Source organism: Leptosomus discolor, chromosome 1, assembly GCF_034619465.1.
Source record: "Leptosomus discolor isolate bLepDis1 chromosome 1, bLepDis1.hap2, whole genome shotgun sequence".
Classification (NCBI taxonomy): Eukaryota; Metazoa; Chordata; class Aves; order Leptosomiformes; family Leptosomidae; genus Leptosomus; species Leptosomus discolor.
In genome coordinates, this window is record NC_141391.1 from 183,795,992 (window position 1) to 183,819,499 (window position 23,508).

Here is a 23,508-nt window from a genome sequence, read left to right on the forward strand (position 1 = left end):
TACTAACTGTAGATCCTCTCTTCAGGATGAGTGGAGAAGAAAAGGTGCTCTCTGAAGTGATTTGACTTCCCTAAGATAGTTCAGATGACTTTCCTACTGAAGCCCACCTAGATAACTATTTTAAACTAACTTAGATATCTAAAGTTAGGTTCTTTTTGAAATGTCTAGCCAATGGACTGGGGCATACCTGTCTTATAGACCTTGCAAAGGTCTGATTGCATCTTTCAGCATGTTTGACCATTTAAGTCAATTATTTGGAATTGAAATTGCAGGGTGTTCTTTTTGCTCATCCACCCAGCCCTTTTCTTTGTGTCTTCTGTGAGAGAACACAGGAAGACAGTTTATCAAGGCAGAAAGAGAGAAGTTTGCCAGAGATTGCCAGCTCTCCGGTCAGCACAGTAGCACTAGCTGGGGCCCCCCCCAAGTGCTGTACAACATAAGCTTTTTGGGAAGAATAAGAATACCGAATTTAACAGCTGATTACTATGAATATGTAATGTACAGGTGCCACACACAGTGATGTAGGTGTATTTATGTATGTCCAGAAGTAAAATATAGTAGATGTTTCCTAACTTGCATTCCTGAAGTGCTTGTAAAAACAGTTAAATTAATGTAGAATTGCATTAAATGATTGTGGTAGAAAATTCTGCAGTTCTGGGAGAATAAACAAGTTACTTCTCAGTGTTTCTAGAGAGGTGGATCCCTTTTGTATCAGGTAGAGAAATGAACACTAATGTCATCATTCCAGGAGAACAAGCAAAGTTCTGAATTTGGTTCCTATTCTAATGACATTCCTTACCTAAGATGTACCAGGCCTCTCCTATTTATCCTGAAAATCTGCTAGAATCTGTGGTGTTGATACATGAAAAGAAAACTAGTATTGCCTTTTAGGTCTGTCATTGCTGTAAAGTTTTGTACCTAGGTTGAATCCAGAAATAGATTGAAACCAAGTAATATAAGTACAACAGCCTTGTATAGAAGTCCTGCATGGTGTTTAACTACCAACTACCATTTCACAGAATCACAGAATGGCAGGGGTTGGAATGGACCTCTGAAGATAGTCTAGTTCAGCCCCCCGGCTAAGGCAGGTTCACCTACAGCAGTCTCACAGGATTGCATCCAGGCGGGTTTTGAATATCTCCAGAGAAGGAGACTCCACAACCTCCCTGGGCAGCCTGTTCCAGTGCTCTGTCACCCTTAACGTAAAGAAGCTTTTCCTCATGTTGAGGCGGAGCTTCCTGTGCTCCATCTTGTGCCCGTTGCCCCTTGTCCTGTCACTGGGCACCACTGAAAAGAGCCTGGCCCCATCTTCTTGACACCTGCCCTTTAGATATTTGTAAGTGTTGATAAGGTGCCCTCTCAGTCTTCTCTTCTCCAGGCTAAAGAGCCACAGGTCTCACCTTTCCTCATAAGAGAGATGCTCCAGTCCCCTCATCATGTTTGTAGCCCTCTGCTGGACTCTCTCCAGTAGTTTCATGTCTCTCTTGAACTGGGGAGCCCAGAACTGGACACAGTCCTCCAGATGTGGCCTCACCAGGGCAGAGTAGAGGGGGAGGAAAACCTCCCTCGACCTGCTGGCCACACTCTTCTCAATGCACTCCAGGATACCATTCGCCTTCTTGGCCACAAGGGCACATTGCTGGCTCATGGGTAACTTGCTGTCCGCCAGGACTCCCAGGTCCTTCTCTGCAGAACTACTGTCCAGCAGGTCGACCCCCAGCCTGTACTGGTGCATGGAGTTATTCCTCCCCAAGTGCAGGACGCTACCCTTGCCCTTGTTGAACTTCATTATCTTCCTCTCCTCCCCACTCTCCAGCCTGTCCAGGTCTCTCTGAATGGCAGCACAGCCTTCCGGGGTATCAGCCACTCCTCCCACCTTCCCAAACTTGCTGAGGGTACACCCTGTCCTTCATCCAGGTCATTGATGAATATGTTGAACAAGACTGGACCTGGTACTGACCCCTGGGGAGCCCCATTAGCTACAGGCCTCCGACTGGACTCTGTGCTGCTGACCGCAACCCTCTGAGCTCTGCCATTCAGCCAGTTCTCGATCCTCCTCACTGTCCACTCATCTATGCCACACTTCCTAAGCTTCCCTATGAGGATGTTTTGGCAGACAGTGTCAAAAGCCTTGCTGAAGTCGAGGTAGACATTTACTGCTGTCCCCTTCTCTACCCAGCCAGTCATGCCATCAGAGAAGGCTATCAGGTTGGACAAGCATGATTTCCCCTTGGTGAATCCCTGTTGACCGCTCCTGGTAACCTTCTTTTCCTCCACATGCTTGGAGATGACATCCAGAATGAGTTGTTCCATCACCTTTCCAGGGATGGACGTGAGGCTGACTGGCCTGTAGTTTCCTGGGTCGTCCTCCTTGCCCTTCTTGAAGATTGGAGTGACATTGGCTTTCCTCCAGTCCTAAGCACCTCTCCTATGCACCGTGACCTTTTGAAGTTGATGGTGAGTGGCTCAGCAATAACATCTGCCAGCTCCCTCAGTACTCTTGGGTGCATCCCATCAGGGCCCATAGATTTGTGGGTGTCCAGTTTGCCTAAATGTTTTCTAACCTGATCGTCCTCAACCAAGGGAAATTCTTTGTTCCTCCAGACTTTCCTGCCTCCAGGGTCTGGAATTCCTGAGGGCCAGCCTTAGCAGTAAAGACTGAGACAAAGAAGACATTCAATAACTCTGCCTCCTCTGTATCCTCGGTCACCAGGGTACCCACCTCATTCAGCTGTGGGCCCATGTTTTCCCCAGTCATCTTTTTCCTACTGATGTATTTGAAGAAGCCCTTGTTGTCCTTGACATCCCTAGCCAGATTTAATTCCAAGTGTGCCTTAGCCTTCCTCGTTGCATCCCTGCATACTCTTGATAGTGTTCCTGTATTCCTCTCAAGTGGCCAGTCCCTTTTTCCACGTTCTGTAAACTGTCTTCTTTCAGTTGAGCTTTTCCAGAAGCTTCTTGCTCATCCATGCAGGTCTTTGCCTCCTTTGGTTGATTTCTTACTTATAGGAATGCACCGATCTTGAGCGTGGAGCGTTGCTTGAATACTAACCAGCTCTCTTGAACCCCCCCTACCTTCTAGAGCCCTAACCCATGGAAACCTTCCAAGTAGGTCTTTAGAGAGGCCAAAGTTAGCTCTCCTGAAGTCCAGGGTTGTCATCCTGCTTATTGCCCTGCTTCTTCCAGATGGGATCCTAAACTCCACCATCTCATGGTCACTGCAGCCACGGCTGCCCCCAGCTTTCACATCCCCATCCAGTCCTTCTTTGTCTGTTAGCCTAAGGTCCAGCAGCGCGCCCTATTTGCATAGAGGTTTCACTTTAAAACTTTCCCGAAAATGTTGATTACTTTTAGTGTGATTAGTGCTTTGTGAGGAAGACAGACACTGATTTGCAGGTGCTGCAACATTATTTAAGGTTTTGTTTAAAGATATACAGTTTAAATAAGAAACCCATGCTACTTTACTTGCAGAACTTGTAAAAATACATAATTGTAGACGCCATCCAACATAATCAGTGCACTGTATCCTTGAGTACTGTGGAAAGTGGAAGGTGGTAGTGACTTCTCAACTAAATTTTACTGTTCTTATCAGAACGTATATGTAGAACTAGAATTAATATTTAAAAAACATGTTTCTTATTACCCACATGCAGGATATGTTATACAGTAATCATCTTGCTGTCTGTAGGGATTAAAAAAGCTATACATGCCAAAGTCTCTGGAGTGTATAGTGAGGTTCTAATGTTAGGCTAGCTTTAAATGGTGGAGTGTTTTAAATAAACTTGTGATTTTATGTTTTATTGACTAGAAATTATTTTAAAGCATTAATACATATGGTGCAGGTGATTTAGATGAAAATGTCCTTGTAGTTAGTGTCATAAAGTCTGATCTTGGTAGTCTAGAAAACAAACAAATATTCAATCTTACTAAAGCCAGAGTGGAAAATACAAAGTTTGTGGTGCGGAAGTAAAAGGTGCATGGATGATTCACAATTCAGTTATATTTTTCAAGTTTTACATTATGCGTGGTTTGTATTAGGTTCTCACTTCACTTTTTTTTTTGGAATGTGAAATCTTCTGTTCATAAGACACATAACAGAATAGGCCACATTGTACAGGTTTTCCTCTGCTGTGCTAAGGGGACCCTCAAGGAGTCATATGGCCATTCACTTTTGAGTTCTGAGATGATGAAAAATGTTGCCAGGATTGAGGTTTCTTGAAATGTGCCCACTTGTTTGTTAGGTGCTGGACTGAATCCACAAGTCACTTTTCTGAAGGCTTTCTACAGCCTTTGGTATATAATGTCTTTCTGTCAGTAAATGCCAAGTTTAAATGCATCATCTTTGAAGATATGTGTCTTGTGTCCTGGAATTTTAAAAAGGTAAATGAACAAAAAGTATTAATGAAAAAGATTGGTCAGGAGATAAAAACAGGGCAAAAGGACTATAAAATAGCCAGTTTTAGGTGGCTGCAGGGGTCACAAGTTTTCATAGTAAGCAAAATTGTTTCAACTTTAAATTTAGCTTTCTGATCAGCCACTATACAATTACTCTGATTACTTGATTATTAATCTCAGGCCTTTGGTGTCCAGTGGACAGCTCTGAAAAGCAAACGTAAAAGCTGGAAGTGAATTGCTGTACTGAAAAAGAACAAAGTCGTTCTCTTCAAAGGAAAGAAAAAAGTAAAATTATCAAAGCCTTCAACAATGATTGCTAAAAAAAATATTATTTTAATCACTGAAAACAAACAAAAACTGAGGAAATGGATAAAAAGTTTTTTTCAAATCCAGACAGTGGTCTGTGCTCTGAATGGGAGGTTCTGCTTGTTGCTCCTCTAACCTACGCAGCTGCAGCAGGGAATTTATTGGAGAAGATCATCTGCAAGTTTCAATGCATACTAGGCTTCATAAATAAGCTCTGAAATCTTAAAATTAACTTATCAGAAGAGCAGAGATTTAGCTTTGTGTCTTCCTGTATTAGTTCCTCCCTGCTACCTTGTTTAGTTGTTCATTAATTCTGATTTCAGTAGTCACAAAATTTCTTCAGTGGACAGCACGCTTTGCTCCAATCTGAATAAAATCCTGTTGATGAAAGATCTGGTTACCATGTGGTGGTATCTTGAGATTGGTAAAGCATTGTGCTGTCAGGCAGTGGAGTGATACAAACTGTTAGTATGTAGAGCTTCTGTTACTGCAGTGTCAGTATCTTTACTTACAGGGCTTTCAGGGTGAATGGGATTGTTCACACTACCTAACTTAAGAATGTAATTTGAAAAAGGATTTTTCTTTATAGCTTTAAAAACTGACCAAACTAACTCTGAAGTTGAAGCAGCTTATCATAGATCTTTGCTAAACAAGATGCTGAGCTTGGGACTAAAGATTTGTAAATTCATCTGTATCTTAGGCAGCTTCATGTTTGCTTTCATTCTTCCAGAGAACAAAATAGTCTTACCTTCTTCATTTGGGGGGGATTAATAGAGCATATACTGATCACTGATTTTTGTTCTTGGTTAAAAGAAAACCAAACCTTTGTTGTCAAAAAGGTACTCTTCCAAAATTTGAGTGTGTATTGTTGCATCCTGGCTTTGATTAACCAGCATAGAGCTTAAATGCCTGTCTAACTTTATGCACGAATGTAGTTACTGAAGAAAAGTGGTGGTTCATCCCTTACACTGTTTAGAAGGGATTGTATTTTAGTGTTGTGTGTCCATTTCTGTTTAAAATGTGGAAAATATATTTAAATATGTTTTGTGATGATGGGTATTCCAGATCATGCTTCAGATAGTCATACTGAGAAGTAAAACTCAACTAATTGAAGCAAACATGCAAAATAGATTATACATTTGTCCCTGCTGGAAATGTGGAAATATAAGTGATAGTTTATACTGTGTGGCAGTGTCTTAGTAAGGGAAACTCCTGCAAAGGGCCTTCTGTAAAGATAGAAGTACTTTTCATAATCCTTGTTTGCAAGATTATTTGGAGCAGAGGTAGGTATGAGAAATCCGCCTCTTTGTCATCTCACAGTAGGCTGGGAGCAGAAGCTGTGTGTAAAATCCAGGAGAGCACTGTCTCAATTTGTGTTTAGAAAGCTACAGTCACAAGAGAGAGGTTTAAGTGCAACTCCTGAAAATGAAAGCTTACATTCAGTAGGGGTGGATGCCTTTCCCTTCTACACTTGCCAGAGAAAGTGGTATTGTGTGTTTATAAAGCTAGCATACTAAACTGAAATCTGGCTCTCAATATTAAGAAAATGGTCAAATACTTTACATCCTTGTCATCCCTTCAGCTACCACTTTATTATGGGAAGGATTAAGATTTGGATGCTGCTGGAAGTTTATTTTGAAGCAGGATTGAAAGAAAGGATAGAGGAATACCAAACTGGGCTTCAGGCATAAGGCTACTTTGAGAAAGTCCCAAAAGTGAGAGTGGTGGTAAACCATGTGTGACTTGGGCTGAAGTTGCAAGCAAAAAGCTAGAGCGAAGAAACTTACTGGAATTAGTTCTTGCAGTCTTTGACATTTGGTGTGGAGACTTAAGAGGAAGTAAATGAAAGAATTTGAAAAGGAACCTGTCTTAGACTTGCAGACATGGAAACTAGAATTTTATGACAGCAATTTAGGGTGAATGATGGGAAAGGGAAGAAGTATGTAGAAACCCAGAGTTTGTTGTAGCAAAAAGATAAAGTAGTGAGAGCCGAGATGAATGCTTTTGCAATGAGAATGGAAAAGAATGCAAATTTTATGAGCTATTTGCAGTGGAAAAAAAAGGCATGATTTTCTGATCAACAGTGTTAAATAAAAAAGATGAATTAAAAAGAATAATAATGGATCATAAAAACAGAGAACGCTGTTCCTGTGTGACAAAATGGAAGAATGGTAGGAAATTTTACCAAAGAGGAGGTGCCAAGTTGTAGGGCATACAGTACAGAGAATGAGGAAAGTCAGAATGAAGAGGTCAGACGTAAGTATTGGGGTTGTATCTTAGAGAAGTGGTAGGTGGTTATTGCAGTAGAGCAGTGAAATGTAGTGATTCAGTGCTCTGAGTGAAATAGAAGTGGATAGGAGAATATCCCTCAACTTTTACTAGCAGTTGAGATTAGGAGTAGATCTAGAAGGCTGTGCAGTCTGAAGTGCCTAGACCTCAGTCTGTGCCCTCCAAAAGGGGGGATTGGCTCTGTAACAATAAAGGATAGGCGTTTTTACTTAACGAGACCGTAACCGTACATCAGATTAGAAAGGTGGTTTATAGTACTGGAGGGCACTGTGCTGAATTTAATTTAGGTCGTACTTAGAGTTGTCCAAGATTTTAGCATTAACTGTCACAGACTGCACTGAGTCTGCAGTGGGTTATTACTTCTGTTGTTACCTCATGCTGAAATAGCTGTGCTTGCATTGCTTTTGTTTACCGTTGTTAAAATAAAACGATGAACTTAAATTCATTTGGCTGTCATATGGTAAGGAACTTGTGATTATTTTGGAAAGACAAGAAAGTGGAATGGGAAACAGACTCCAGGGTATCAAGGAGAGAGTTTGGAAGGAAAGTTTAATTAGTTATATATTGGTACTATGACTGGAATCAGGAGAGAATTGTTGGAGAAGTATCATGTGATTGGAAGTTTGGATTTGCCTCTGTCTTCTTTTTGATGATTAAAACATCTCTGATCCCAGAGTTGTTTCATTCTGCATCTTTCTCTTCTCTTTTTCCCAGTTTACGTTTGGTTTGGGACTCAGTAAGCCTTTGGTTTCAAGTTTTGGACAGGGTATCAGTAGCCTACAGAGTGCTGAGTTTTCATTTTCTCCTTTATGCCAGTATACCACAAAAAGCACAAAAAATAAGAGCAGAGACTTGCTGACATCTGGTTTGACAGGCATGGATCATGGAATGAAGGAGACCTTCAAAAGACAGAACAACTGCTTGCTGCAGGGAACGTGAGAAGCTTGTGTGTAAAGGAGCCATGAGACTTGTAGACCTACGAGTAGGACTGGAAGTGATCCAGAATCATGGCTCTGTTTCTGGCATATTTGTCTTGGACAAAAACAGTTTCACTTGAAATATTTCTGTATCTAACAGTTGCAAAGATTGAAAAAAACCTGGATGTTCTTAATTCAGTGCGGTTGGGTGTCTATGGTGAGACGTGCACGTAGTCCCATTCGTATCGGGGGATTTTTTCTTTTGTAAGGGTAGAATTACAGTATTTTAAATGATGTAATTGTTCATTACAGTCTGGCTAATTTTAGTAGTCAAATGAGTAGAAATCAGGAAAAAAACCTGAAACCTTTTTTCTCTCTCTCTTCTTGTAGGAGTTAGAGACACTTTTTTTTTTTTTCTGATATGTGCTCCTTGAAGTTGTCCAGTCTTAGCCTAAAAGCCACAGAGCATGTGTCTTCCAGCACTTTCTGAGGAAGTTTGTTACAGTCTTGATCTTCTTATCAATTTTTTTTTTCTTTTTGCTTAAATTTTCTTGCACTCAGTGTCTTGACATCACTGTTTCTTACAAGAGCTCCAAAAGTCCAGAGGTATTTGGGAGGGTAGGAGGAGGAGTGCAAGGAACAATAGATGATATGCCAGGAGTCGTATGAAGTCACTGGGTGCGTGGAGGGAAGAAGAGGTGAAGCAACCGCAAAGATTTGAGGAAATGTGAAAAAGGAGGCTGTGAGCTGTAGTGGCACATAATGGAGACCACCCGGTATGTGCTCGGATGTGGACATTCACGTCTGCTTTGCCTGTGCTCCGATATGGCTGCTTCCAAGCCAGCTCTGATCTGGAAGCCGTGTAAACACAAGACGGTCAAACTAAACATCTATGAACCCCAGTGTCTTGGCTTCAGCATTGCTCATAAAGATATATCTAGCTCTAGCAGAGTGCTTTTTTCTCTTTATGTATCCTCTTAGTCTCTAGCAAGAGACTCTACTATTTCATTTGCCTGTTTGTGAGACAAATTCACTATATCCTGCCTCTTAGGGCTTAGTTGAGGGACAGGAGATACTGTCTTAGTCCAGAATCATACAGATGTTAAAACAGTTATTTTACATCTAACAGCTCTGGAGAACAGGCTGCACAGAAACAGTTCTCCAAAACTGTATTTCTGGACAACTTGGTTTTTACAAGGTAGCTTCACCTCCAGGCTCCTGCATATACTCCTTGACAGGATCATGGTTTAAGATAAGACTAAGAGGTTCTTGAAACACAGCAGATCAGTATCTACCTGGAAGAAAGAGTTACGCTGTAGAAGGAAATGCAAGAGTATTTCTTTGTGCTGAGATTTTGAATAGAAACAAAAGATAGGACTTTAGGTCTTAATATATTTCTGAGTTGGAGTTTCCATATTATAGGATCAGAGTAATGAAGCTTGTATAGATACTGCTCTTGGGTAGAAAACATAACATATTGACAGTCTTTATGAAGAGATACTTAGTCATACTGGCTCAGATCTTTAAAAGGTGGGTTTTTTTTTTTTCTACCACATTTGAACTATTGTGTCTAAATAGTATTAACTAGATCCTTAACAAAATGGATACAGAAGTTGCTGTCCTGCTTTATATTTCCCCAGAGGCAAGGAAAGTACAAGTCAATATGTCAGATATGTTGTAGCTGTGTCTGTAGAATGAATCTTGAGATCATGATTGATAGGGCTGTTACAGATGTTTTGGCCTGGTGGTGTGGTTAAAGTCCTGGATGCTAGGAAGGAAAGCTAAGGTTTCTCATACTTGTAATGAAAAACTGATATTCTGTCTTAAGCTGATATTCACAGGCGCTTATGTGAAAATAATTAAATCAGTCTGCAGACGCTCCTGGGTTGTAGGGTTTTTCTTTGCTGCAAGTCAAGATGTAGGTACTCAAATTGCAAAAGGCACGTTCAAATTCATGCAGGTATTTTGGTGGTTTTATCTGTGTTGCTCGGTGCTCCTGCTGCTTTAGTTGTAACAGGAGAAGTTGTAAGGAAGCCGCAGTGTGTTGCTGTTTCTTGCACATGAAGAAATTGCGATCAAATGGCTGCAGGTCTACTTCGGTGAGAACTTGATGCACTGGTTCTCTTGTTGCAGGGAATCTCTGTTGCTCTGATCTCCCCTTGAGGGTCTGTGAAATGAAACCAGTGCGGTGTGTGTAGCTCCTTTTGTCTAAGCACAGTAATAACAGCACTTCACTGGAAAACAGGTTTTTTGGTTGGCTTCGCCCCCAGTGAACAAATTTGTATGTAATTTTTGCCATCACAGAGGATACTGTGTGGTTCTGCCTTGACAATTAGGCTTGCGTTTTCAAACACATCCTTCTTGACTGGTAGTTATGAGGAAGCCAATACATTGGTTTTATTTGATTTACTTAAGTGATGATTGTGAAGAAAAATCAAAACAGAATTTAAGTTTCTCATTTTAGGTAAAGTTGGGCCTTAAAGTAGAGCAATTTGAATATGTTCAGCATTGGATAAATTCCTTCCAGGTATGAATTATGGCACTTAAATTTTTTTGAAGAGAAAACTGGACTAGGAGGTTGGAGCAATAAGGAGTGAACCATTCAGATATTTTGCATTTGAGTAGCTTCTAGAAATACAAGTAAGCAGGAAGGTGCAGTGAGGGCTAATTTGATTTTCATTGTGAGATGGGCTAGGACTTTGATGTGTAGCTCTGTTTCAGTGAGCAAAAGAAGTTGCTTTCTTCCCACAATATGACCTTATCCTCTCCAGAAAAGAGAAGTGTTCCCTGAAACAAACAAGCTGGGTTTTTTGTTTGGTTTGTCTTTGTTGTAACCTGGTCTGTGTCAGGTAATTTGCCAGTTAGTTTAAGTGCTAATCTGAAGGCTGTGTAAGAGTTTTTACTCGGTTCCATTAGGTCCAACTAAACTTTGTAATACAGGGGCTATTATTCTGCCAGTTGTGAGGAATTTCTGTTTTATGGAGCAATGCTGACACAAAGACAGCACTGTGCAAGCCGTCTCTATAACTGAACACTTTCACACTGCAATTTAGGAGGCGTGCAGTTCAGGAAATTGCTGGCTTCTGCTAGAGCACATTTTTACTGCAAGGAAAATTTTATTCGTCACTCAAGTAATTGGCAGTTTTAATACCTTGTTAGTAATTACCTTATAAACAAACTAATGCATAAAGGCAAGGCTCTATGACCTGTTATCTAACTCATAGTCTTATTTGGCCAATGGAACTGACATGTGGTGGTGGTGTTTGTTGTTGTTCTTTATTAAAGTAATTTGTTTCCATTATTATAAATACTTTCAGCTAAGAGTTAAAAAAATGCAGTGTACTTCTACCAGACAGCCTGAGGAATGAAACACGATACAAGCACAGCATTGGAGGGGCTGCAAGATCACTTGCCTGTTCCCATATGTGGTCAGAAGGCCCATTAATCAGACTTCTGGTTCAGTCTTCGACTTGGGACTTTTTTGTCTTGAGCAGTAATCCCCCCCACCCCCCTTGAATGTGTGAGGGCTGTCCATGCTATCCTAAACGTGGGGATTCCTATTTGATCCAGAGCAAGTATTTCCAATAAAGGCAAACACCTTCCAGAATCAACATTCTTGTTGATAGTTTTGCTGAAATTGCCTTTGCCTACAATCTCTAGGAGCTGGGGAGAGCTCCTAAATTTTGATCATTCATCATGTTAGGCACAGATTGTACCACAGCCAGAACTGACTTGAACTTCCCGAGGTAACAAGGATCATTTTGGGTTACGTTCATTCAATTGGTCGTGATCTGTTTTCCTCTATGTACCATTAGCGCCAAACAGATAACCCTCTTAATGTTGCTGATGTGTCTGTATGATTCTCTGCGTTATGCAAGTAGGATGGAAAAAATGGTAGGTTGCTGGGTTTGAATGTGAAATGCGATCGCTGGAAAAAGTACATTTCATTGGCAGTCAAAGAAGGGGTGTTCCTTATAGTAGACTGGGATGCCCATGTCTTTTAAACAGTTGCAGAGTTTTTGTTCTGGAATTGGATGTGATGCTTAGCTGAAGTTTGAGCAGATGTGAAGTCCAGAACCTCTGTAATAAGCAGAAATTTTATTCTTTGCTAACTCACTAGAAGAATCTATGGGATGAAATACTAGATCTAATTGCAAAATTATAGAATGTCTTTCTGGGGCAGTGCACTGTCATCCGTGTTTTTTAATCTGGCTCTGTTTTTCTGGAAATTCAGTCTGATTTTCATGCTGTAGGAGTTTAAAAAAAAAAAAAGAAACACTGTCTAGTTACTCTGATGTTGATGTGATTAAGATAGAAATACTGGATATTTCTACTGTTCAGAAATAGATGATCATAGAGTTTTACATCTTGTTTTAAAAGCCACGAATTGCAGTAACTGGATTATAATGCAAGTTTTTCCATCTTGTTTGCTGGGAATGTGTTTCAAGAAATGTTGATGAACACATTTATTTAGAGCGTTCCAATTTGTGATTTGGGATGGCTAGAAATTAATGGTATGTCTAGAGGACATATTTTATTAGCTTTCTTTAACTACAAGTTATTTTTAAGTGGGGAAATTAAAAACTAACTTTCGTCAGTCATATGTAGTTAAAAAGTGTTTACTCTGGAAATGATGGTCTTTTGACTACTGTCCTTAAATTTCAGGACCAGTAACAAGATTGCCAACATCATCTCTGAACATCTGAAACCGTTTCGGAGTCTAGAAACTTTGGACTTGAGCAACAACAACATATCAGAGCTAAAAATATCATCATTTCCATCGTTACAGCTCAAGTATCTGTAAGTAAAACTTAGTATTACTTTTTTTCTTTCAGGTTATTTTCAAAACACTTGTTGGAAAACTTAGATTGGCAGCTGTTTGTTAAGGTACTAAATCTTTCAATTAGATACACATTAAGTATTTTTTCCTGCTTTCGCGTGTTGAATTTAACATCAGCTGCTAACTTCAATACATCAGTTGTTGCAATGAGATGTTTTAGTTCATAAAAAGCGAAGGTCATTATTTTGAGGTGAAACAAATAGGTGTGTCTCTTGAGAGAAGCAGTTACGTAACAAAATGAACTTACGTTCCCCACGGTCGGGCTAGTCTTGAGTTACCTGGAGTTTGGTGAACTTTCTTGAATCGACCTTAAGCCATATTCAGTAATACTGCAATGTCAGAGCTATACTGAGTGAGAATAAAGTAGTGAGGTTACAACATGCTGTCTTCTGCCGGTAATATGCTCCTGCAGAGTACAGCAAAATGTTGGTGGTGAAATACTGTTTGACCATCGACTGAGCTGTCAAGAGCTCTAATTAATATGATAAATGAAATTCCATTTATTGAGGAGTGGGCAGCGCAAGAGCTTTGTGTTTCACTACTTGGTATTAAGAATTTATTAAATAACTGTAAATTTAACCTTCTAGACATTGTTTCAACAGGTACATTAACAGTAACCGAATAACCTCCATGGAGCCTGGTACCTTTGACAATTTGTCTACCACACTTCAAATATTGAAACTGAACAGGAACAAAATTTCAGCAATCCCTCAAAAGATGTTTAAACTCTCCCATCTGCAGCACCTGTAAGTGCAATCTACAATTGACTAATTGTTTTCAGATTTTCCAAAGCACTGGCAGTGCTTGAACTTTAGCCTTTAATTTAACCAGAGGCAGAGTGAGACAGACGCACAAAACATATTACTACAACCCTTACTAACTGTAGCTTTGTACTGAACAAAACTAGTCTTATGTATTGGTGAGATGTGAATAGTCTTTGTGTTTAAAATCCTGTTTGCCTATTAAAATAAAAATAAAAAAAGAAAAGGCTGGAGAAGGGGTATTAGCAGCATTTCTTTAAGAAAGCATTGGAAAAATACTAAGTGAAGTAAACTTTATATAGGTCACTACCGCAGTCTCATTTATTTTGTGCTTTCATGGTGAAATGAAGGGAATTAATTTGCTTTCAGAAGGTATGACAATAAGCAATATGCTTGAGTATTGAGGTTTTTCTGTTGTGGGTTTGGTGGGTTTTTTTTAATTTCTTTTTTTTAAACTTAAAGAGTGCAGGAAGTTGACAAGAGGATGGGCTAGGACTGCACTTTGTCGAATCCTGAAAAATTATTTTCCAGATTAGATAGTCAAGAGTTAAAAATTATGAACTCTTTTAGGTTAACTTTGAAAGGTCATAAGAACAGTGAAGTGTTAGGATGCTTGACACGTTGGGAAACAGTGACTATGTCTTTTATGTATACAAATACAGGAAGAGTTTGATTCAAGCCTCAGTAGAAGAGTGTGAGAACAGGCTTGCAAAGCTCAGGATTTGTTAATGATCGTAGTAGACTTTCTGATCTTGAGATTCAACTGAAATTTTGGAAGTTGGCAGTATTCTTGCCTTAGAGTTCTACACGTTCACAATTTAATTGGCTAGGTGTGTTAGGTGCTAATATGCAATGAAGGCCAAAAATTTGTGTTATCACCTGAAAGAAGTATTCAGAGGAGGAGTGGGGAAGAACTGAAGGCTGTTCTTACTCAATGTTCTTCACTGCTTAATGCACATTTAAACACAGAAGGAGGAGTAGGATTCTCTGTGGCGTATCTGTTATCAGGTAGTATTCATATCAGGTTGCCAGAGAGGAAAGCTGAATTCTTAGAAGACTGAGACTGGAAAATAATTGTAGTGTAACTATGGAGAGCGTATTATTTAGGCCTTTACTTCCCATGGGGAAGTAAATTTTGGAAGGAGGGGATTCTTCTTGATTTGATAGGATACAGGTTGATAGATCTAAGACCTTCTTGAAAGGGTAGATGGTCACTTGTTGTATGAGGGCCTTTTCTTAGTGTGGTCTGAACCTGTTTCTTTATACTGTATATCAGTTATTGTTAATAAATAAACTGTTAATTCAGCAAATGATGGCTAGTTTAAAATCCACTGTTAACAAAAACAGTTAACATTATTCCTTATGCTTGTGTGACTTAGCTCAGAAAGTCGTAAAGCTGCTTGGGGTTGGTGCTGGGTTTGGAGTTAAAAAGGACCAAAGCCAAGAAAGTGTTGTGGAGAGCAGGAAAATAGAAAATACTGAGTACTAGTGTCACTGCAGCTTGCACTCCAGCTAGTGATGCCTTATAACTCCCTTCCAGCATACACATAGGTCACAGCTTCTGACTTGCAAGGGGCATGTGTAGTGGCAGAAAGGTGAGTGCCAAGATGTCTTGAGAAAGAGGGAAGGAACTATTAGTAACTAGTTGTGGAGAATGAGGGAGGAACGTGTAATGAACGCTTGGCTCCAGATTAAGAAAGAGAGGGATTACCCAGGGTATTTAATATTTAGTTTTGCCTAGTTATCACAACTAAAATTTTTAGTTTTTCTTTCCAACCAATTATTGATTGCAATTACAAGCTAACCTTAATGGCACTACTGCTGGATAAACACCAGGAACTTGCTTTCACTTTTGAATTTGTGAATAGGATTAACCATGACGTTGTAGGCCTACAGGGATGCTTTAAATCTGAAGATCAAGGAACTACCAAGTTCTTGTCCACAGTATCAGAAAGGCAGAACAGTATTAGCATGGTTAAACGTAATGTATTGCAGTAAAATGTTTTATTTTTGTTACGCCTTGTCTCTGTTATTTTATATGCAAGAGAAGCATTTAAATGAGGTTTGTTTCCAGAGAGGGGAGAAAGGTTGTTGACATGCAGGCAAGCTTACTCTGCTGTAACTGTAAATTTTATTGATGCAGGGAGCTGAATCGCAACAAAATTAAAAAAATAGATGGGCTTACTTTCCAAGGACTTCCAGCTTTGAAATCATTAAAACTGCAGAGAAATGGGGTTACTAGGCTCATGGATGGTGCTTTCTGGGGATTGAACAACATGGAAGTCTTGTAAGTATCAACTTTTTGCTGATAGATTCTACTGGTACGATATTAAGTAAAATTGCACAAAATTAATAGAAGAACTTGATAAAATTTAAAGATGTTTCTGAATTAAATTGTTCTAGTGTGGTTTGAAAAGCAGTAAGCAGTCATTGGTGAATGTGTAGGACAGCATATTCTGAATGTATGCATACAACTGTAAGTGTAAATAGAGGCTGCAGCTATCTAGCCAGTATCATGAAGTTGGATGTAGACCCATGGCAAAGCACGCATGCTGCTGCGTTTCTGAACCTTACGTCTTTTAGTTGTTTGTACGTGTTTGTGTGTGTTTGCAGGCAGCTGGACCATAACAACTTAACAGAGGTAACCAAAGGCTGGCTTTATGGCTTGCTGATGCTGCAACAACTCCATCTCAGCCAAAATGCCATCAGCAGGATCAGTCCTGATGCCTGGGAATTTTGCCAAAAACTCAGTGAGCTGTGAGTAGCTTTTATTCTATTCCAGTTTTGAAAGCTGGATACATGCCAAAGCATGAGCTTCTTACCACTGATCTGTGAATTTTTCATAACAAAGTTTCCAAGGTGACAACAACTTTTTTGTATGTGAGACAGTTATATTTTGTTGAAAGAAGTTGAAGCCAACCGTGACTGCTTCATTTCACTGTGGCAGTTGTACCAAAGCTGTAACACAGTCATTTTCAAATGAAAGCAAATGAAAGAAATTCATTCCGCAGTAGTTTGTGAATTGTTGGAAATGATACATACACTGTGTGGTCAAAACTGGTGTAGTAGGTTTTGTGATAATCATAAGAGGAAAAAACTTCCTCCCCACCTGATAATTCACCTGGGTTGAACGGAGTAATAAGCACTGCAGCATAAACATTAAAATGCATTTTTTCCTTGAATTTGCAGAGATTTGACGTTCAATCACTTAGCAAGGTTAGATGATTCAAGCTTTGTTGGTTTAAACGTGCTGGTTGGACTGTACATTGGAAACAACAAAGTGAATTACATTGCTGATTGTGCCTTCCGGGGACTTTCCAGTCTACAGACTTTGTAAGTTGACAAATTCACTTTTTAAGGTCAAAAACCTTAAGAAAAACTCTCAGTGTTTATAGATTATTTTTTTTTTTCTTTTGAAGTATACAAGAACGTTTTGTTAACTTTCCGAGATCAGCATATGTTTTTCTTACAGTAGGATTTTTTTTTCAGAATAGTTGGTAGAGGGAAGACTTCCTCTTTCGTTTAAGGCTGGGCACAACGGATGGTGGTAATTATGATATGACCTTTCAGTAGCATTATTATGAGAAAGGCATGTCTCCATTTGAAGGCAGCAAGCAGCACTGCTACCCACAGTTTTAGGGACCTGGATCATAGTTTTGTCTTAACTGAATCAACATTTTTCCTCATGGTAGAAATGAGAAGACAAAGCTCAAAACTGGATGCTGATGCTTCTGTGACTGGGCAGTTGCTTTAAGCATTTGAGCATTTTTTTTGAAATGGCGTTTCTTAAAGGAAGGGAAAGAAAGAAGTAAACTAATGTAAATAAATTTCACTTCATTAAAATTTTCCAGTTGCATACCATTGACCCATCTGTTAGCCAAGTGAATGAAATGGTTGCCTTTCCCTCTAGGCTTCGAAAAGGGTGCTAACACTTTACTTTCAGGGGTTTGCTCACATACACTTTGGGCATATAGCAAAGATGCTATTCAGAGGGTTATATGCTGTGTTTTTTAAGGGTACAGAGAGACACAGATCATAAAGAGACAAAGTCAAAGACTTGGGAGATGTCTAGGAATTAAGTGTTAGACTTCTATTGATAGATTTTTATTTTTTTTTTCTCCTTTAGCCCTACCCTGTTGATTCTTTGCTGACACACTGTTCTTTTCACAAGTCTCTAATCTCTTTATGCTTCACAGATAATTAAGCTAGTGTTGTGGATGTTGTAGGATGTAAAAATGAGTCACATTTATTAATAAATCTCTGTATGTTCTCTGTGTGTTAATATTATAAACTTAGAGGTGTGAGCGTGTTTTATTTCGAAGGGGCAACTATTGATCCTCTCCCTGTGACACTTCTTCTCTTACAGTAGTCCTGTATCTGAATACCCTTGTAGGGGAATGTGAGTTTGTTTTCTAATGATTCTTAAAATTCTTAAGTTTGTGAGCTTTTTAATTATCAGTGGAAAAAGTACCAATAGTCTTCAAAGTCTCTCAGTAAAAATTGAAATGAAATAGCTATCAGGAAAAGCTTCTCTTAAAAAAACAACCAACCAACCAAAAAACCCCAACCAAACAAAACCCAATGTACCAGAAAGCTATTTTAGAAATGATTTTAAATAATACATGCTCTTGAATAAGTATGTACCTTGCTTTTTTTAATAGCTCTTGTGGTTTGATTTCCCCTTCCCACTTAAACAGGGATCTGAAAAATAACGAAATATCATGGACTATTGAAGATATGAATGGTGCCTTCTCTGGCCTAGATAAACTTAGGAAGCTGTGAGTATTGCTACAATATTTGTTTCTCATCATTCTTTAAAAAAATTAGCTTAGATTATGTGTGTTTCAAGGGACAAGCCCAACACTTAATGATGTTATATTTTTCCATAGCGGAAAATATTTTTTTTTCTCCCTTACCATTTGTTCTTTATAAAATGTTCCTTTTCTATAAAAGAAATTCCGGATTTTTCAAGTCAAACTAATCTGAAATATTTTAAATATTACTACTATTTATGGAAGCATTTCTCAAATGAGGGTTTCCCATAATAGGAGGTAATAAGCGCATTGTATGACAAAGGCGTAGTGACAGGGATAGTCTTTGGTAAAGTAATGCAGCATCCAATGGAAGTGGCTTCACTGCATTGAAATTTTCAAATGCACGCCTATGAAATAAAAAGAAACTTATGTGTATACATTTATATTAATCCATGTCACTGAACTGTACACATTAAATGTCTTCTAAAATCACTGTAAAATCTAGATGCTTACTCAAGGGGAATAAATGAGTATCTTTTAGAGGTGAGACATTTTGCTCCCTTAGGGAAGCCTGAATGGTGAATATTAGTCACAGTTTAGAAATAAATGTCAAAAATACAATTGTTCCATTAAAAAAATGCTTCCATTTTATTGCATCTTTTTTGCATCATGTACTTATGTTTTTCAGGATACTCCAAGGAAACAGGATTAGATCCATTACAAAGAAAGCATTTTCTGGTTTGGATGCACTTGAACACCTGTAAGCAATAGGAATTCACATTTAACCCTACACTGGAAAAAATGAATTTTTGTACTAATTGAAATAAAAGTAGGACTAACAAGGTTTACTTACGACTTTGAATGAAGTACACCTACCCTGGTTGCTACTGTGATCTTGAGAAGGTTCTTTTATTTTGGAGTTATGCTGAATATGAATTTTGGAATTAATGCAGAAAGTGTAATGTATTAAGCATGCTATAAAACTCTTTAATCCTGTCTCTTTAATTTTTGAGCTAGAGGATCCTTTGTATATCAGTAAGATACCGAACTATTCCTTGAGTCTTAAATACGTTCAGTTTAATAAATTACTCTTTGTTCCTCTAATGTTATTTTTCTTTTTTTCCTAGAGATCTAAGTAACAATGCAATTATGTCAATTCAAGGAAATGCGTTTTCACAAATGAAGAAGCTCAAAGAATTGTAAGTTTCTATCTAAAGACATCAGTTCTATTAAATATATATATATATCTCTGTATAAATAAAAGCCTTGTGAGACATTACTTGATGCAGTGATAAACTCCCACTGTAATCTTTCTGAAGTCATGTAAAAAGGGTATGTCAGTATTTTGTTTTATTTATTTTTTATGTGATGACTGTATTCAAGTGAGATAGTGTCGGATAGGAGGTTTTCATTTTCTGCTACATTTGGTGTCTAGAGTCCTTATTTTAAATTGGTTGATCTCTAATAGGTAAAGGGAGACTTTGATATAATGTGCTGTAAGATCAGCAGTGCTATCACTGAGCTAAAGCTTACTGGACCAGTGAAATGCAGTGCTGTAATTCTTTTGTAAAGACCTGGTTGTCAGTGCTTGTAATTGGGTCCTTCTATCTATCGTGTAGTAGCAAAGGGGCAGATCTTCAGAGAAGTCATGGAGCGGTCACTGGGAAGAGTGTATTCTTCTAGTGAGTTTCTGGGGTTTTTTTGTCCTCTTACCCTCCTTTTCTGTTGATCAACGCAGAAAAACGCTGTCACTATTCCCTGTGTTTTGAGCACAGCTAATTCTTCCTCTTGCATATATGTCTTCTCTATTCATATTAGCCTTCTCTAGTCAGATCTGTTGTCCTGAGCTGCTCTGTTGATAATCTGTCAATAACCTAAAAAATAACAAAAAGATGCTGCTCTCATTATGAGTGGAAACTACCTGAAGCTTATCTGGAGCTTTACATTTGTGTTCTCCAGACTCCTGTCAAGTATCATGGTAGCAGCTGGCTCTTGGCTTCATCATATGGTGTTACTCCATGTTGGGTGCCATAGAGAAAGTAACAAGGAGCCTTGTGTGTTTCATGGAAACGTAGAACAGCCCAGGTTGAAAGGGACCTCAAAAGGTTGTCTGGTCCAGCCTTTCGTGGAAGAGGGAGCTTAGATGAGGTTATCTAGCACCCTGTCCAGTTGCATCTTGAAAACCTCCAGTGCTGCGGACTCCACCATGTCCCTGGGGGCAGTTGTTCCAGTGTATGATTGTTCACACTGTAAAACATTTTGTTCTTGTATCTAGACAATATTTGATTCATTCGAAGTTCAGTTTGATATTGCCTGCATCCTAGTGCAGCTTCTACCCATAGCCAGGGGTTTTCTGCCTTTCTTCTGCCTTGAATTGGATCTGGTTTTGTTGCTTGATTAGTTTGCTGAACTTACTCAACCAGCTGCAGGGCAATTAGGTAGATTTGGCACGAGAACAGCGATGGGAGGACAGCGCTGACAGTTAGGCATTGATATAGAAGATTTGAAGAGTGATCAAATGTGATGGAATAACAGGCTAATACTGCTCCGGGACGTGTAAGATGCTACAAGATACCAGTCTCTGAACACTTCAGTGAAATGACTATACTAAATTTGTTTTGTTTTTTTTTTTTTTTTTTTTCTCTGTGCTTTTCTTGAAACACTTGGTAGACATCCACTTTGTCTGGTTAGGATGTAGGATTGCTTTTTTCTTTGCCTCTTAAGAATAACAAAAATGCTTGTAGAACTTCAGTGAAAGATGGCTTGTTTCATCTCAATGTGAACTAGTGAGCTTGCATCCCTAGGTTTTATCCATGCAGTGTTAGTGTGAAAAAAGAGCACAGAGGCACTCTTCCTTTTCTTCAAGGAAATAAAACCAAGAATTGGTATGTCTTCATTTGTCTTTAAAGCTGTTTCTCTCCCTGGATCCATAAATTATTTTTCCTCCAAGAACAGGTAAGATTTGAAGAGAGGAATTTTATTACTGACTTTGTTTTTTAATATTGTTTTTTTAAGGGTGATTCAAAATTTTCAGGCAAAACTGAGAGCTCTTCCTACTTCAACTCCTGATTCTAGATGCTTCACAGAATATCCCTTTGCTTTCTTATTTTCCCCCCTCTGTGAATGTAGCTATTTGCATAGGTTAGTTAAGCTGATAACCAGTTCTGCACTTTGTATTTCAACATTTGATCATTCTTTGTCTCCCCACTCGCCTTTTAAAATATCTTCCCCAAGATAAATTCTGACTGAAATGGAAATGAGGGAATGAAATTGGCTCATTATTTTTTGGTGTTAACTTCCAGAGCGTCTCCGTTCTGGACTGTTCTCATACCTGCCCATTCTGTATGTCCTACTGCTGACTGTAGTGTTGTGCTCAAGACACTGCAAACATCCCTGACTGCCTGGACTCATATTTGTAGCAGAAGCTGGGAGTCCAGAATCACGGGTCTGCTTTGTAGAATGTAGGAATCATGACAATGGTGTCACCGCATCTGAGCTAAATAATACTGCTGTCTTTCTGTTGTGATATATGTATTTAGCCTAAAAATTTGGTTTCATTACTGACATGTGCTGATATAGATCTGTATTACGAACAGAAAAAACAAGCAAACAGGCTTTGAATGTAATTGCTTTTTCTTAGGCACTTAAACACGTCAAGTCTCTTGTGTGACTGCCAGTTAAAATGGCTACCACAGTGGATGTCAGAGAACAACTTTCAGAGCTTTGTAAACGCCAGTTGTGCCCATCCTCAGCTACTAAAAGGGAGAAGTATTTTTGCTGTCAGCCTGGATGGATTTGTTTGTGGTGAGTATAGCCTCTGTTCCTCATTCCATAGAACAAATCTTGCTGAATGCATTGATCTTTGTTGTGGTTTCTTGGATATGTTTTGATTTCTCTGACAAAATGGAGAGGATTTAGTATTCGTTAGCGTTTCCTTCTCTGTTCTCACACTGCGATGTAGATGCTCAAAGCTTGTGGCTTTGTACAAGATGGAGAGAGATGGTTTTCTGACTTTTATTTCATGTACAGCCTTCTCACATAGTACATGGCATAGCGTGCAAGGGAAAGCTCAATAGGTTGTGATGGTAAATGTATATGCCTCTAGATTTAAAAGATGGATATTGTTTAGATAACTATCATTTTTAAGTGAGACATATTTTGGCAAACTTAAGATGCAATTTTTCATTTTGATTATTTATAAATTATTTTTATTCTTTATTAGTCTTGAGGTTATTCTAAAGCTGAGAAAGTTTGAAGGTAAAAGAGCCATACTGGCCTCAGCTCTGACCTTTTTTATGTGTGCTTGTTGTCTGCTTTAAAAATTATTTGGACCATGTAAGTTACTGCCTGTATGTAAACTGTATTTTAAAATATCTGATTACCACAGTTATGCTACTGATATTTTGTATGTCAGTACACCAGGTAGTAAAATATTTTTACTTTAAGGCATGGGAATATGAGGTGATAGCATCTGCCTTAAAAATGAAATTTCTTTATGTGTGTTTAGTTATGTTCATTATCACCTGTATGTTGTATTCTGTATTTAAAGCAAAGTGAAGCTAAGCATTCAGAGAAAAGATGTGTGTATGAGTACTATGACACATTAAGTGGGAACTTTGAAAATAGCAGGAAATTAAAAGCTAACTGGATTTCATGTATTTTTATTGTATTGATTTTCTTTTTCTTACTAAAGAAAATTCAAACTTTATATTCTTTGGAGACAAAACAGTAACCATGTTTGTCTTCTCAGTAACTTTCCTCTCAAAGCAAATATGATTGCTTAGTTTTTACTGTTGCCACTCATACCCTTTTTTCAGTAGGAAAGCAGGCATGGAATATAAAATAGTGTACAAAAATGTTTTCTCCCTTCCTATTAATATATTACTGTTAAATAATGAGTCGATGGTGCATAATCTAGCTACTGCTGAAAAGGAGAAGTTGACATAATGCAGGAAATTACAAATTACTCGACAGCTAATGGGGTATATATGAAGTATACATCCTTATTTACGAGAAACTCATTCTGGCAAGAAATTAAATTGGAGGGTTTAAATATATATCTCTTACTTATTAAACCACGGGGGATTGTGATCTTTCTCTTAGCTGCTGAATGCCATTTTTAATGAATTAATTTCAAACCCTTTAAGATACATTAGCAAAAAGGGATGTACTAAGAGTAATTTGTTACATTTAATAAGTAATTGTCATGAAGAAGTAACTACAGTTTTCTAATACAGTCAATGAGT

At 38.6% G+C, this 23,508-nt stretch overlaps 1 protein-coding gene across 1 annotated transcript in view; it reads left to right on the forward strand.

Annotated features, from left to right (window-relative positions):
- LRIG3 (leucine rich repeats and immunoglobulin like domains 3) overlaps positions 1-23,508 on the forward strand; it is a 44,821-nt gene that overhangs the window by 11,817 nt on the left and 9,496 nt on the right. The window contains exons 4-12 of the mRNA XM_086472351.1: positions 12,573-12,707; positions 13,350-13,493; positions 15,652-15,795; positions 16,122-16,265; positions 16,698-16,841; positions 18,206-18,286; positions 18,951-19,022; positions 19,390-19,461; positions 21,903-22,066. Of these exons, the coding sequence (XP_086328477.1) occupies positions 12,573-12,707; positions 13,350-13,493; positions 15,652-15,795; positions 16,122-16,265; positions 16,698-16,841; positions 18,206-18,286; positions 18,951-19,022; positions 19,390-19,461; positions 21,903-22,066 (1,100 nt within the window). The remainder of the gene's footprint in view (positions 1-12,572; positions 12,708-13,349; positions 13,494-15,651; positions 15,796-16,121; positions 16,266-16,697; positions 16,842-18,205; positions 18,287-18,950; positions 19,023-19,389; positions 19,462-21,902; positions 22,067-23,508) is intronic.